General features: G+C 42.4%; 1 protein-coding gene across 3 annotated transcripts in view; it reads right to left on the bottom strand.

Moving 5' to 3' along the window:
- LOC137375407 (plastin-1-like) overlaps positions 1–16,824 on the bottom strand; it is a 176,399-nt gene that overhangs the window by 31,435 nt on the left and 128,140 nt on the right. For all 3 annotated transcript variants that reach the window (XM_068042586.1, XM_068042585.1, XM_068042587.1), the window contains exons 11-12: positions 3,807–3,885; positions 814–928 (exon numbers count right to left, since the gene is read on the bottom strand). In XM_068042586.1, coding sequence (XP_067898687.1) covers positions 814–928; positions 3,807–3,885 — 194 coding nt within the window. The remainder of the gene's footprint in view (positions 1–813; positions 929–3,806; positions 3,886–16,824) is intronic.

The raw sequence follows: 16,824 nt of genomic DNA, 5'->3' as shown, positions 1-16,824 counted from the left end.
TGGGACAGAGAGAGAGAGAGAGAGAGAGAGAGAGAGGGGTGGGGACAGAGAGAGAGACAGAGAGAGAGAGAGAGAGAGGGGGGGGGACAGAGAGAGAGAGAGAGAGGGGGGACAGAGAGAGAGGGAAGAGAGAAAGAGAGGGGTGGATAAAGAGAGAGGGAGAGAGATTGATCAAGATCATTCCTGACAGAATGATATCTATTGGGAATTCGCCGCATCGCTACAAGTATGTGGGCAAACACTGACTACTTGTGCAAGTAAAATGCCAGCTTGCTCACTAAATCAGTGCCCAACATAGTGAAGAGAAAGTAAGTCAATAAATAAGTCTTCTTATTTAAAGCTTCTTCACAAAAAATGTAATTTGTTGCTGTTTTGATTAATAGTAAGATAAATTTTAATGCCTTTATGTTTCCAAAATTCTCTCACTGGCCCCCATGTAAGGCAAAAATTGTAATGAGGCCCCACCCCCCAGGCGAAAAGGTTGAACAACCCTGGTCTAGACTGACACATGAAGATTGGCCACTTGGCTGAGGTACAGGAAGCTAACTGGTACCTGTGCAAATGTACTCCATCATGAGTCAACATTTTTAGCATGGGGAGAAAACAGGAAAAATTAAGAACCAAATGGTTCAGACAGCAAGAATGACCAGATTCTTCCAGATTTATTATAGAATAACTATGTCACCAAATAAGTCACTTATCTAATATTTATGAGATAAATCCATGTCCATCACAAAGAAAAAGCACGGATCCTTAAAAAAGCATTATTAGTGTTCACAGTTTGATTAAAAGGAGATAATTAATTCAACATACTTTCTTCATGTTACCCCCAAGTACTGGATAGGGAGGCCTGTTGACACGGTTCCAATCTACTGCCACAGTGACATTCTCATATAACTGGAATATTACTAAGCCATCAATCAGGTCACTGGATTGAAGGAAAACAGCAGTAGGTGAGCATGTGCAACTTTATAAAAAGTGTCAAACAAGCATAATGATGAAATGTGCATAACCAGAATGTCAAAACCTTTTTTTTCTCTTTGCAGATGCTGACTGACCTGCTAAGCTGCAACACATGGATACCATGTTCTGTTTTTATTTCTGGTTTCTAGCATATGCAGTTTTTTCTTTTTATCAAATAAACCTGCTCTGGTGAAGGGTGCCAATACAGCACAATGTTTTCACAACGACCAACTGCAGATTGGGTGACTGCTTTGCAGAACACCTTCGTTCGGTCTGAGCTTCCGGTTGCTTGCCATTTTAATTCACCACCCTGCTCACCCACCCATATTTCTGTCCTCAGCCTGCTGCAGTGTTCCAGTGAAGCTCAACACAAGCTCGAGGAACAGCACCTCATCTTCCGATTACAGCCTTCTGGGCTCAATATTGAGTTCAGTAATTTCAGACCATGAGTCCCATTATTTCTATTACTTTATTTATTTCAATTCTTTATTTTCTAGCCATGTGCTAGTCTTAAACTTGTTGTTCATGTTTTTCCTTTTGGACAGAGCTGTTCATTACTTTGCCTTTAGCACTCACTCAGGACAAATGCTTTGTCTTTTACTCCAACTATTTAGCACTCCATTTGCCTTCTGTTCCATGACACTTCTGTCATTTATTCTCTCCTCCCCTCCACCTTCCCTTTTGTTGTTGTTTCCCCCTCCCCCCCTTTCACTTGCTCAAACTTCTAACTTTTGCCAGTTCTGATGAAAGGTCACAGACCGGAAACGTTAACTCTGTTTCTCTCTACACAGCTGCTGCCAGACATGCTGAGTATTTCCGGCACTTTCTGTTCTCATTTCAGAGTTCCAGCATCCGCAGTATTTTGTTCTAATTACAGTGTTTTCTTTATTTGTTCAAAGGATGTGACAGACGCTGGCAAAGGCACAATTTTATTGCTTATCCCTATTTGCCCTGAGAAGATGGTGGTGGGCCTTCCCTTTGAACACTTTCAGTCCTTGTCCTATTGGTGCTCCGAGAAAGGTGTTTGGTAGGGAATTGCAGGATTCTGATCCAGCAGTTATAAATTGATGCTTCATGCCAGGCATTGGTTAGAATCCTGGTACATATGCCTGTAATTCTATATACAGGATATGCCTGATGTCAGCTGAGCCATTAAGAATTTGTTAAAAATGACATCCTGAGTGAAGGCAAAAGAAAAAAAAAAATCCAACACAAACCCCATCCTAGTTCAAGAACAGTTCAGACTCTCCCCCATGACCTATCCCCCAGTAACTGTAATTAGGAGTCCAAAGCAATTGAGTAAAACTTCACAGGATTAGTTTCAGGCACTGACCGAGTGGACGCTTCTGTTTAAAGGGGCATTTGATTGCAGGCACTCAGATCATAGGGATCTGTAAGCTATTGAACTTGGTGGATTTCTAACGTATTTTTGAGGATGCAGATTGTTGGTTTCTGTCTCTTTTTGCCTTAGTCGTCCCGATTAAGCTCTCCCAAATTATCATGAGCACCAATGGAATACAATACAGATTCTACAATGGGTGGGAGATGCCACACTGCCAGATTACATCAAGATAGAGAAGATGCAATTTTACCCCAGTGTACCAGATGTGGTTTAACTGATGTATTATACAGTATTTGCATAACCTCTACAGATTTATTCCAATATTCTATTAGTTGTGCCATATTGTCTAGACATTTGAAAATGAATCTCCGATTGTTCTAGAGTCCTATTCCAAGTATCCCTTTTAATAATTCTATTCCATTTATTGTATATTTATAATCATGTAGTTTATTTATCCAATGTGCAACCCGGGAGGGCCGGGCACGATCTTCCCGGCAGGGGCGACGCTCCGTGGCGGCAATGGGACCCAGATTAAAATATTCAAATTAGCAGAATGTATACATTTATATAAAATTGACTCCAACCTTATCGTCGGACCACAATCTTCCGAGCAGTGGCCAGCACTGACATGCGTTCACTTTCCTGTCTGGGGAAAGCAGGCACCGCAGTGGTGCGGAAGTGATGAACATAAGATTTTTAGTGTCGGGGTGGGGGGGGGTATGGGGTCAAATTTACATCATTAGTGTAGGGGATGGTGGGAAGGGGTAATCCGTGCACTTTATTCAGTTTGAGGGGGAAAAGGTCAAGTGTGGAAAATAAATGTTTTCGGCGGGGGAGCGGGGGGCGGTGGAGAAAGAGGGCAAATCATGAATTCTATTGTTATTGGGGGTGGAAAAGGGGCAGCAGATATTTAAACAGTGCAGCGAGGAGGATATAAACTTTAAAAATTTTAATTAGCTGGCAGGGCTTTAAAAATGGCACCAGCGTACTATTGTGGGCCGCCGCGAGGAAGATCGCATCGGCATGGTGGCGCGCTGCTCGCACGTGTGGGCCACTATTTTAGTCGCCCGCCGCCGCTCCCGGCAGCGGGTGCATAAAATCCAAACCTCTATACGGAAAGCATTTGATACAACTCTGTACATATGCCTACCTGAAAACTACTGGGAAATATTTGAACAAATTGGGACAAACAGCAGAAACAGAAAGTGATCTAATGGGAAGCAGTGTTTCCCCGAGCTCTACAATGACTCCTTTACTATATATTATTTTTCACAAAAATATATTCAAGAGTTAGGAAAAAGGAAAAGTTAATTGCAAGTTCATTAAGTTTTTGGACTCATAGATGACTGGTGTCATTAAATAGAGCAGTGTTCTACTATGCAAAGGAGCCAGGAAACATACGTAATTTTTCAGTACCTAAAACTTCCATAGGAGCAACAGTATTACATAGCATTCACTTCATTATAGAAGAAACATCAAACTGAAGATAAACATGTTTTACCTGTAAAGGTGATTGACAAAGGGACTCACGCCCTGAGAATTCATCCAGTTCCTGAAGGTTCTCTCTTCCCTTGATTCACCTACAACAATACAGGATTAATGGGGGAAAAAGAACTGAGTGGTGTGACAAACAGAGTTAAAGAACTGGTTAAAGACTGGTGCAGAAGGCAAGGGGAGAGGTAGAAAAACTAGTTGATTCTCTGAAATGATTTTATTGTTCTGTCAGTCATTTTGATGCACCTACTGTGTACACAACAGTCATGTCCTGCTAGTTACTTTATAAATGCTATTATCAGATCAGCCATGATCTTACTGAATGGCAGAGCAAGCTGGAGGGACCGAATGGCCTACTTCTGCTCCTAATTCATATGTTTGTACGTTCGTATTTTGTGTAGATGCTACAACAACTTAAAGCGAGGGCAGATGCGCGGCTACACGTTGAAATCCAAAAGATGCTGTCCGAGATGCAAAGCTCCGCTGTTCAATTTGCGGAACAGCATCTCTGTTTGGCTCACGACTGAAATGTATTGAACGATGTAAAGATACTGTATTTACACAGCAGAATCAAAGTTGATTCACCACAGAAGGTGAGAGCTGATGTGAAATGATGCAAAGAGCCGGCCCTGGAGCCATTTAAGATCTTCATATATTTAATTAAGCCTGGATTAGCTTTCAGAGATTCTTTTAACAATGTGCTAAGTGTTAATTACTGCCAATACACCTCTCTGGCACTGGAAATTAACTATTACAAGTGTGGTGTCTTGTCTGTTCGGGCTTTAAGTGTTGTTCCTTGCATTTCAACAGTGACCACACTTTAAAAAGTATTTCATTGTCTGTAAAGCACTTTGGGATTCCTTGAGGTTAGGAAAGGCACTATCTAAATGCAAGCCTTTCTTTTTCTTTTGCTCAATCTTTAAAAATGTAAAATTTAAAATGATCTTTTTTGTCTTTTTATCCCTCAAACCAATCTTTCTTTGTCTCTCTATTTCCCTTTCTGTACCTGATTTGACCGTGAATTCACCCACTCTAATTTACCCTTTCCCTCTCAGTCCTTATACTGTTAATTTTACATTCCTTCAGTCTGATCGCTAAGGAGATATGCAATTGCTTGTCCTGTTCATTCAGATCCCAGACACCCAGTTTCCCTCACTGCAACATTATCAGCTCACACTTTCAACAACTTGCATTGCAAAATATCATCATAATTAAGTGGGCAAGGACAAGTCTAACTAAAGGCAGATGCCATTCATTGCCCTGCTACAGCAAATTATGGGCCATGACATGTACAGTACAGCTTTAGTGCATTTTCATACATTTGAAATGATTTGTTCCACAGTAACATCTGCTGATACAGCTTGCAAGCATAATTTTGATTCAAAGTTCTGTTCAATTTTAACAATTCTTTTATTAACTCCTTAAAACATTAGTTGAAATTTCTTCATCGTGGAGGGCTGTTACTCCTGCACAGTCGCTGGACTAGTAATCCAGAACCCAAGTTAATGCTCTGGGGACATGGGTTCGAATCCACCATGGCAGATGGTGAAATTTGAATTCAATGAATAAATCTGGAATTAAAAGCTAGTCTAATGGTGACCATGAAACCATTGTCGATTGTTGTGAAAATCCATCTGGTTGACTAATGTCCTTTAGGGAAGGAAATCTGTCATCCTTATGTGGTCTGGCCTACATGTGACTCCAGACCCACAGCAATGTGGTTGACTTAAAAAAAAAGCCCTCTGAAATGGCCTAGCAAGCCACTCAGTCAATGGGTAATTAGGGATGGGCAACAAAGTGATGCCACATCCCAGAAATGAATTTAAAAAAATACACTACTGGATTCCAAGTGGATTTAGTTTTCTTCTAGGTAGTTGTGGTTTCTTCCTTAGTATTAATTCAGCAAAATTGTGTAGTCTCAGATTCTAGCACTACATTTTTGAATGAGGATCTCAAAAAGCTGAGCTCTACCCTATCGTTCAGTGTTCACTACATTACGATGTAGCTAACTAAACAAATAGCTGACAATAACTTCTATTAATTAGCACATTACTCCTCTGGTCATTAACAGAAATTGGCAGAATATTAAGAAGCTGCAAAATTTAGGCAAGCAAATTTGGTACAGCAACACCCCCAGCACAGGAATGATAACAAGTACAACAAAAATCTTTCTTTGGCTGCAAGTTTGATTCATGAGAGGATTTTTGTGTTATTACACAAGGCAGTGAGGCAATGTCCTCTGCAGAGTTTTAACACATGAAAAATCCAGACTGATATTCACAAAGGGGATAATTGGCATGCTAAAAATAGAGTTTCCAGTGTAAGGGAAAACTAGCAATGGCTGTTCTATCTGACAGATTGCAATTGTGAAATATTGCACAATGTGCAAATAATCCCCAACATCTCTCCAGTAGGAAACTTAGGACTGAGGTATTATCAACTGTGTCACTTAAAATTACCACCGGCCATCTTTCGAGAACAGGATCTATTATAAAACTGTGAACTTTAAATCAAATCTGTATATTATCCAACAGGTGATATCCTCCTGACGAGGAACTTGACTGGTTGTCCTTTCATTACCTATTTCCTCCACTTAAATTCTGTTTGTATCATGTTCTTCTGAGTGAAGCCCTGTATACACTTACTTATTATACTTACTTAGATAAAGGCAGGTTAAGTGAGTGGGCAACAAGATGGAGTATGATGTGAGGAAGTGTAAGGTTATTCACTTTGGTAGTACGAACAGAAAAGAAGGATTTTTTTTTTTTAAAGGCATGAAATTTTTTAAATGTTGACGTTCAGAGGGAATTGGCTGTACTCGTAAAAGGAACACAAAGTTAGCATGCAGATACAGCAAGCAATTAGGAAGGTAAATGGCATGTTGGCCTTTATTGCAAAGGGGATTGGAGTATAAGAATAAGGAAATCTCTTTACAATCATATAGGGTTTTTGTAAGATGACCCAGAGTAATGTGCGTAGTTTTGGTCTCCATATCTGAGAAAGGATATACTTAGATTGGAGGCGCTACAGTGAAGGTTCACTAGATTGGTTCCTGGTATGAGAAGGTTGTCCGACGATGAGAGGGTGAGTAAATTGGGCCTATACTCTCTGGAGTTGAGAAGAATGACAGGTTATCGCATTGAAATATACAAGATTCTGAAGGGGCTGGGTAGGGTGGACACTGAGAGATTGTTTCCCCTGCCTGGGGAATCTAGAAGATGGGGGCTGCAGGTAGAGCACATTCTCAGGATAAGGGGCTGATCATTTAGGACTAAGATGAGGAGAAATTACTTTGCTCTGAATCTTTGGAATTCTCTACCCCAGAGCGTTGTGGATGCTCCATCAGGTTTTTGGTCTCTCAGGGAATCAAGGGATATGGGGAGTAGGCAGGAAAGTAGAATTGAGGCGGAATATCAGCCATGATTGTACTCAATGGCAGAGCAGGTTCAAGGAGTCGTATGATCTACTCCTCTCCCTATTTCTTAAGTTCTTATGGCTACTGGATTGTCAGGACATTGTAGTTTTGCTTTTATCTACATCAACAATGGTCAGAGGAATCTATTTCACCACTAAAACAGAAAAGTCACTACAATAGACTTCAAAGGAACATAGGAACAGCAGTAGGCCATTTAGCCCCTTGAGCCTGTTCTGCCATTCCATACAATCATGGCTGATCTGTAATCTGACTCCATGTACTTGCCTTTGCCCCATATCCCTTAATACCTTTGGCTAACAAAAATCTATCAATCTCACATTTACAATTAATAATTGATCCAGCATCAATTGCCATTTGTGGAAGAGAGTTCCAAACGTCTACCAACCTTTGCGTGAAGTGTTTCCTGAAAGATCTGGCTCTAATTTTTTTTTGACAATAAACCCTAGTCCTAGACTCCCCAACTAGTGGAAATAGGGTGGAGAGAGAGAAACTATCTGTTCCCCTTAATATCTTAAAAGCTTCTATTAAACCACTGTTGACCTTCTAAATTCCAGTGAATACAACCCTAGTTTGTGTAATCTCTCCTTGTAATTTAACTCTGGTAAATCTACGCTGCACTTTCTATAAGGGCAATATATCCTCCCTAAGGTGTGCTGCCTGTAACTGCTCACAGTACTCCAGGTGTGATCTAACCAGGGTTTTGTATAGCTGAAGCATGACTTCTAACCCCTTGTATTCTATTCCACTAGATATAAAGGCCAGCATTCCATTAGCCTTTTTGATTATCTTGAGTACCTGTGCATGACATTTTAATGACCTCCAAGTCTCTTTGGAGCTCCACTGTTGAAAAACGGAGTCTCTTTTACAGAATTTTCTCGCCGTTATTACCAGGAACAAATGCTATGGCAACCAGGTGATCTACATAAATGTATAAGCAAATAGTATTCTGACTAAAAATCCAAAACTGCTTAGAACACTCATCTTAAGTTAATGTCATCAAACAAGAGAGACGAACAATGAGATTCATTGCTGTGCTTTTGCGACCCTTTAAACAACTGTATTGTATCCAACCATGTTAAATCACCTTTATGTCACTACAGAATGAAGCAAGAAATATACACAAAAAACCACAAATACAAAGCAAAATACTGGAAACCTGAAATGGAAACAGAAAATGCTGGAAATACTCAGCAGGTCAGGCAGCCTCTGTGGAAAGATTCTCGACCTGAAATGTTGGGTGGAATCTTATGAGTGCCGCGGCGTTCCCGACAGCGGGACCGGAAGTTGTCGTAACTTCCGCTCCCACCGCAAATCCCATTTCCCACGTGATTTTGTACTTAAATATGCCATGCGGTGATGGGCACAGGGAACATGTAAGATCATGCAGCAGGGGCGGCCTTTCATTGGTGGAACCTGTCATCACTGCCCCAAGCACCATAATCACCCCACATATAAAACATTCTGTGCTTGCAGCCTCAAGGATCTGCAGCCTTCCTTTCATGTAATCATCTTAATAACTTAGTTGAAGCTTTCACTTAAATCAAAATATCTTTACCTCCCTTATTTTGTGAAAGTCACCACCAGCTTCATATCATTTATTTTCTCTACAGCCAAAAAGTGAATGACATGGCAGCCCCCACTGTTCAGTGATGCCTCCCTGCAGGTTCTCCTCCAGGCCATCAGGAAAAGGCAGGATGTCCTCTTCCCTGCAGAAGGAGTACCAAGGCGGCCTGGATGGAGGTAGCGGAGGTCTCGAACCGTGTGCTTACTCTTAGAACATGGCTACAGTGCCGCAAGTGCATCAATGACTTGCTCAGATCAGCGAGGGTAAGTGGTCCTGGCGAGGCTGCTCCATTGATTTCTTCCATGGCTCTGTGTCTTTAAGGCAGAGGGTACACAAGGAATACAGTCAAATGTGTGAGCAGCCTTGGTGCCATCTATTAAATGAAGATTGGCATTGTTTAATGTGATTGGATGTGCCATGTGAAAGCCAATGCAGAATGAGTGATGTTGATGCATGTATGCAATTGTTGTGATGCATCATTTGCCATGTCATCAAATCTGCACTGTCTGATGCAGGAGAAATGAAGCCACAACCAGAGGCGGCACAGTGGCGCAGTGGTTAGCATCGCAGCCTCACAGCTCCAGCGACCCGGGTTCAATTCTGGGTACTGCCTGTGTGGAGTTTGCAAGTTCTCCCTGTGTCTGCGTGGGTTTCCTCCAGGTGCTCCGGTTTCCTCCCACATGCCAAAAGACTTGCTGGTTGATAGGTTAATTGGCCATTATAAATTGCCCCTAGTATAGGTAGGTAGTAGGGAATGTGGTAGGAATATGGAATTAGTGTAGGATTAGTATAAATGGGTGGCTGATGGTCGGCACAGACTTGGTGGGCCGAAGGGCCTGTTTCAGTGCTGTATCTCTAAACTAAACTAAAACAGAGCGAGCATGATAAGAAGGGAGGAGGGGTTCTTGATATCAGGTGGCTGACCACGGCTGAGGAGGAAGCTTCGGAGATATGAGAGGAGGGGGGAGGCAGGGCGAGCGGAGATGGCGTGGTAGGAGCCACAAGCTGTAAGGCTGAAGTGTCATCTCTGTTCTTGCAGCCATATGTGGAAACTGAAGGAAACTGTGTGAACTCATGTGAAGCGCATGCTTAAAGTTCGTCTGCATGTGTCTCCACTGTAAGTGGCCGCATTCGAGTAGCAGAACGCCACATGCCCCAAGAAGCCTTCTCTGAGGAGCAAGAAAAAGCCAATGGCCCAGTGGGTGCACCATCACCTGCCTCTTCTTCCACCTCCGCCAACTCAGATACAGCCACACAGTCCGCGGGGGGCGGTTTAAGATTAGAATCTGGGTCACAAGCTGGTGTGCACGACATAGGCACATCCCAGTAGCTGAGGGAGCATGTGCCAGCCGGGTCCTCTGACAATCGGAGGACTGCTGGGGACCAGGCCCCTGCTCAGCCCCACGCTCATGATGATCCTCTGTTTGTTGCTACGAGAAGTCTGCTGGATGTACAGCAAAGCCATGTGGAAAATATGTCGGAGATGCCCGAGGTCATGCGTGGTTTAGCGCGAGCCATGCAAGGAGTCCATGATGTCTGCCATGTCACAGGCAACTGAGCGTATGGCTTCTTCAGTAGAAAGTCTGGCGAGCTCCATGGCGAGTCTAGTTGACCACTTGAGCCATATGTGATCTGACCCACACTCCATCACTGTTGCCGTGGGCTCCATTCAGCAGAGTACAAAGTTGGCACAGGTGATGTAGAAATGTTAACAAATGCAAAGATGTACTGAAACATTTTTATTCCTTGCAAAATTTGATCCACTCTCAGTAATGTTTTGCTTGGTTACAGATGGATACGAGGAAGTTTTTTTGGAGGCGACAATGATGCTTGCAAAGCATCTCAGGAAATGTCCAGTGAAATGTGAAATTGTCCATTTTGGCAGTAAGAATAAAAAAGCAACATATTATCTAAATGGTGAGAGATTGCAGAGCTCTGAGATGCAAAGGGATCTGGGTGTTCTGTGGACAGTACTGGTCTCCTGATTTAAGGAAGGATGTAAATGCATTGGAGGCGGTTCAGAGAAGGTTTAACTAGTCCAATAACTGGAATGGGTGGGCTGTCTTACGAGGAACGGTTGGACAAGCTAGGCTTGTATCTGCTGGAGTTTAGTTTAGTTTAGTTTAGAGATACAGCACTGAAACAGGCCCTTCGGCCCACCGAGTCTGTGCCGACCATCAACCACCCATTTATAGAAGAGGCGACTTGATTGAAACATATAAGATCCTGAGGGGTCTTGACCGGGTGGATGCGGAAAGGATATTTCCCCTTGTGGGAGAATCTAGAACTAGGGGTCACTGTTTAAAAATAAGGGGTCGCCCATTCAAGACAAAGAGGAGAAATGTTTTCTCTGAGGGTCGAGAGTCTTTGGAATTCTCTTCCTCAAAAGGCAGTAGAAGCAGAGTCTTCGAATATTTTTAAGGCAAAGGTAGATAGATTCTTGATAAGAAAGGGGATGGAAGGTTATCAGGAGTAGGTGGAAATGTGGAGTAATCAATTCAGTCATGAACTTACTGAATGGCGGAGCAGGCTCGAAGGGCTGAGTAGCCTACTCCTGCTCCTAATTCATATGTTTGTATGTCTATATCTTATTGGAATTTGAGCCTTCACTCTTCAGTGATGGCTGCTTTCATGATGGCTGCTTGATGAATAACTTTCACCAATACTGTCATGTCTTACTTTTGTTTTCTATGGTCATAACTTAACGCTGCTTGCAGTGGTGTGTTGTCGCATTCGTCGTAGCCCACGGATGATTTCAAATGCCAATCACATGAAAGTGCAGCCACACTTCACTAAGATTGCAGGGATGAATAAGACCTCATACAAAAAGAAATTTCTGTGGTGAATTGTTATGTGTCTCCTCCCAACGTTCCTTGATGATGTGGCTTATTGTTGGTTGAAATGTGCATAAATGAGGTTCTCCCTGATGTCACTTGCATGTCTCTCCATGACCCTCATATCAATGACAGCATCGTTCTCGTTGTTGTCCTCCTCCTCACCCTCTTCATAGTTATCCTCATTTCAGGAGGACTGGTGTTCCTCCTGTTCCTCCGCCTGCAGAATGTTGCCACGTCTAATTGCAAGGTTGTGCAAGGCACAGCAGACAACGATTATTCATGAGACCCTCTGTGGCATGTACTGAAGAGCCCCTCCAGACTGGTGAAGGCAACGGAATCGCATTTTCAGCATGCCAATGATGTGCTCAATGATGGCTCTGGTGGATGCGTGAACGACATTGTACCTCTGTTCAGCAGCGCTTTGGGGATGGTGCACTGGTGTCATCAATCATGTACAAAGGGGGTAACCCTCGTCACCCAGGATCCATCCGTCCACTTCGGTAGGTTCCTTGCAAACTGCTGGGAGTTCCTCAAAATGTATGAGTCATGACAGGTCCCTGAGAAATGTGTGCAAACATGCATAATTCTTCTCCTGTGGTCAAAAGCCAGTTACACGTTTAAAGAGTGGAAGCAAAGACAGCAGGCTGGTCCCAGGAAGCTCTAATGGCCAATTGAGTACAGTGAATCACTGCTTGCACTCTAGCGAAGTCTGCGATGGCACCGAAGGCCGCAGACCTTGCTGCCTGGCTGTCCTCATCCACAGCTAAGCAAATGAAATTACTGCATGTCAAAAAAGGGCACTGGCTACCTCTGATGCACCTGTGGGTCTCCAAATGAGAGATACCATACCTTCCCCCCTGCATATACAATTGCCAGCTGTGACTGTGGCTGTATCTTCTGCCAGTCAGTATCCTGATGTAGACACATTGGACTCAGATGATGACAGTGATCCTCCATCCTTTTAGGCCTCTCATGACCATCAGTTTATTCAGAGGAACATATCAACCCACCACCCACTGCAACTGCACACAGCCAGCCTCATCATCAACATCAGCCACTGCACACCCTGGATGCTGCCCTCCTCCCTCCCCTGCTCCTCCTTGCACCCGAGACCCCACCTGTCCTCCCCGACTACCCTCCCCTGCTCCTCCATGCACTCGAGACCCCACCCTGTCCTCCCCGACTACCCTCCCCTGCTCCTCCATGCACCCGAGACCCGACCCTCTCCTCCCTGACTACCCTCCCCTGCTCCTCCATGCACCTGAGACCCCACCCTGTCCTCCTGACTACCCTCCCCTGCTCCTCCATGTACCTGAGACCCCATCCTGTCCTCGAATACCCTCCCCTGCTCCTCTGTGTAGCCCCCACCCATGCCATCGCCACCATTCCCTGAGATGATTCACCCTTGCTGGTGCGGAGCCTGGAAGCAAACATCCATTCCAATACTGGTGTTAGTTTAGCGGCTGAGTTAAAGAGAGAAGAGCACAGTCCTGAGACTCAACTGCACAAATCCAACTGTTGCACACCACGTTGAAACATTCATGGACCGGGTGGCACAGGAATATCACTCACAATTCAATTAATCTGGCAGTGGGACTAAATCCTAACTACCCGTAGGGTAATGAGTATTCATGTTATTTAAATGAATAAATGTAATCCGCCACTGCGCTGGGGGATCCCCGGAACGCTGCAAACTTGCCACCAACTTAATTCCTCTAAAATATCCTGCCATCAGGTATCCAAAAAAACACCTGCCGCTGAATTATATCACCCCACACGCCACCAAATTAGCTGTGGCCAACTGCATAAAATTCCCTCCGTTAACTCTGTTTCTCTCCACAGATGCTGCTTGACCTGCTGAGTATTTCCTGCATTTTCTGTTTTTATTGTGAAAAAAAAACTGTTACGTACAACAAATATGGCAACGATGTGGTAAGGTGGTATAATAAAGATTAGTGGGACATCAATTTGGAAATCAAATTAAAATTGTATCTATTGAGTATAATTCATTAAGAAGTCACCCTCTATGTTTCATAAATATAGGACACATAGCTTCAGGTAAAAATATATAGTTATTTGTATAAATTGGCTGATTAACTTTACTTGCCATTCAATTAGCTAAGGAAGCATACCCTTCCAGATTTAAAAAAAATTTAATTTGTGAAAAGACACATTTATGCCCCACTACTTTCTTTGTCCTACTCCTACACTTTCCCCAGATACACAGGTGAAGATGGAGTTTCCTGCAACTACTATGAGTACAACACCAAAAAAACCTTCATATTTTTCCAATAATTGCCTTAGATTAGCAGTTTACAGATGTGCCGTAGATGTTAGAAGCACATAAACATTCCTCATTTTTAAGAACACAGATTTATTCTGAAAATAATAAATTTCAGATTATAGAAATTAATCGTTGTTTTTCAAAGACAATAATCCTTAAATGGAAATATATATATATATATATATATAAATATATATACTTAAAATCAGCACAAACAAGAGTCATTTCAATGCACATAAAGACTGCATGCTGAATATGGCTGAGAAAATCAGAGGAACAAGCAAGATTTAATGATGCATTATTTGAATGAATAAATTGACACCTGTGCACTAAAATCATAGCAATTTTTTAAAAATCCAAATATACTCTAAGATGACACATCTTCCAATTTGTATTCAAAATATAGATCCAACTGGCCTTCTGTTCTACTGCTTGTAAAGGAACAACAATGATAATAATCCAATTTGAAAAGAAATTTGGTGGAGATATAGATGTTCCATGGAGCTCAATCACATATTAAAATGTTGAGACAATTGGGAGAGGGAAAAAACATCAAGGACTACCCTTCTTCATGACTTATGTTGTCACTAACAACCAGAATTGATATTCATATTTATAGTGAGTATAAACATGGAATCAATTGATACCTGCCACTTAAATTTACATGGGTTTAAAAGAAATTGACAGAATTTTCCATAATGCATCCTTAATTTTAGTCATATATATAGCACATAGTTTCCTTATTAGCACTACACAATTGAAAACACTCATGCAGTGTTGTAAATCTTCAAAGCAAAAAATCAACATCAGCATGATTCCTTTCTACTTATTTCAAATTGACACTACTGTGCTCATGCGGGCTGCCATGATGAGAAATATTGAACTAAAAAACTATACACAATATAATTATTAAGTATTATATTATTCAATGTTTGGGGGTTCTGCTAACTTTCAGAGGCATTTACAGCACCAGAACCGCACAATTGAATGTTTGCTTTGTAATTCCTTTCCTACATGACATGTGAGTGAAGTATAGCTTCAGAACAAAAACACAGCCAATGTCACGCTCTGTCACTCAATGTAACAATGATGGCAGTTTCCAGGGAAGGCAGCTGTGCAATCAGCAAAGAACTCCCAGAAACTGCCCTGTTCACAAAGCAACCAACAGTTGTGAAAATATGAGAAGATGGAGCACAGGAAGGCTGAGTGTTGTGGTTGGGGCGGTGGTGTGAGGTGAGGTTCAGGGATGGAGAAAGAGGGGTGTGATGGCACACGAAGCAGCTCTAAATACAGTACCTACAATGGGAGGGGTCAATTCTGCATTCACCAAAGCAGACGGGAATACAAAAAGAAAAGCAAAAATAAAACACATTTTGAAGCAATCTGACAATTTGCACACTGCTCCAAACATTATTAAAATAATTCCTCTGAATCATACCACCATAATGTATTTATTGTCTATCAAAGCAATGGCTGCAGCTTGTGCACTCTTGCTTTGGAAAAAGTACCTGCTTTATCATAATGTTGAAATATTTCAAAGCACTTCGCATAAGGAATTACTTTTCAAGTACAGTTGTGGCAAACATAGTGGTCATTTTGTACCAGCAATGTTCCACAAACAGCAATGAGATGAATGACCATCTGTGTTTTGATGGTATTGGCTGAGGGAGGAATGTTGCCTCGGATACCAAAAAGAAATTCCTTCCTCCACTTGGAAAAGCATCAGGGTATCTGACATTCACTTCAATAGACAGGACTTCTATTTAATACTACCTCCAACAATGCAACACTAACCCAGTACAGCATTGGAATGTTGTGAACTAATGTTTACATTCTCTTAACTTGTTAAGATGCATGAAAACTTAATTCTCTGCTGAAGCGCTATCGGACCTTTCCAACCTGAGAGGGCTGGGGATAAAAATTTGATAGCCCCCCCTCTTCCCCAAAACAGACATGGGGATCATGATGCACCAATTCAAAGTAATGCAGGCAGCACACAAACTTCGTGATGCCTTCTCATTTAAATGATCAAAGCGTGCAGACCAGTGCTAAAAGCACTGTTGAGCGGCTGCACGCCTTAGCAGGATGCCTAAGTTGATGCAAGGCTAGCACCACTTAAAGTTAGATTGCAGCTCTTCAAGGAGAAATGCATTCTGGCTGCAGAGGGTACTGGTACTGGAAGTCATTGGAGAAAAGGGTGCGACCTACGGAAGAGTAAAGGTAACACAAAATATGGCAGAAAGCAGGCTCCTGGATTTTCTGATGTTGCCCTCAAGGCCCTGGTTCAGGAGATGGACAGGAGAACAGGAAATGCCATATCTATGCAAGTTCTTTCTTTCCAACTATAGTGATCTTAAGTGGCCAATTATCCAACACCATATCAAGTCAATTAGCTTGTCAACATTCATAGCCATTGGGTAAAATATCAGAACACCAGTAATGTATCAAGCCTGATCACCTTCATGATAGGAGAGGTTTGAGGAGAAGGAGAGATAGGAGGAGAAAAAGTACTAGAAACAATTTGGCATATCTCTTAATTGTCATACTGAGTATCTATTGTTAAAAGCTTGGGCAGAATAATTTCCAAAGCTAACCCAATGGGGAGAATTTGACCTCCTGCTCCCCATAATGGGCGCAAGAGGGTTGGGTGGATTAAATTGATTAAAAATTTGAAACCCAAACCCCCATCCCCACCATACCCTGACTTCTTTGACTGGCAGGGACCGTTCCCAGCATTCCCTGGCTGTTGCCTTCCACTTGGCAGCCAGCCAGCATCTAAATCTGGCCAGCTGTTGAGTGGGAAATGGAGTAAAACGAAAAGCTAAAGCGGTCCTGTTATTAAATTTGGTCTTTCACCAATCCTAGTAAGATCATTGAGACACACAGCCTATTTCACACACTTTT

The sequence above is a fragment of the Heterodontus francisci genome, chromosome 11 (genome assembly GCF_036365525.1).
Source record: "Heterodontus francisci isolate sHetFra1 chromosome 11, sHetFra1.hap1, whole genome shotgun sequence".
Lineage (NCBI taxonomy): Eukaryota > Metazoa > Chordata > Chondrichthyes > Heterodontiformes > Heterodontidae > Heterodontus > Heterodontus francisci.
This window is presented reverse-complemented; position numbering and strand designations above follow the sequence as displayed.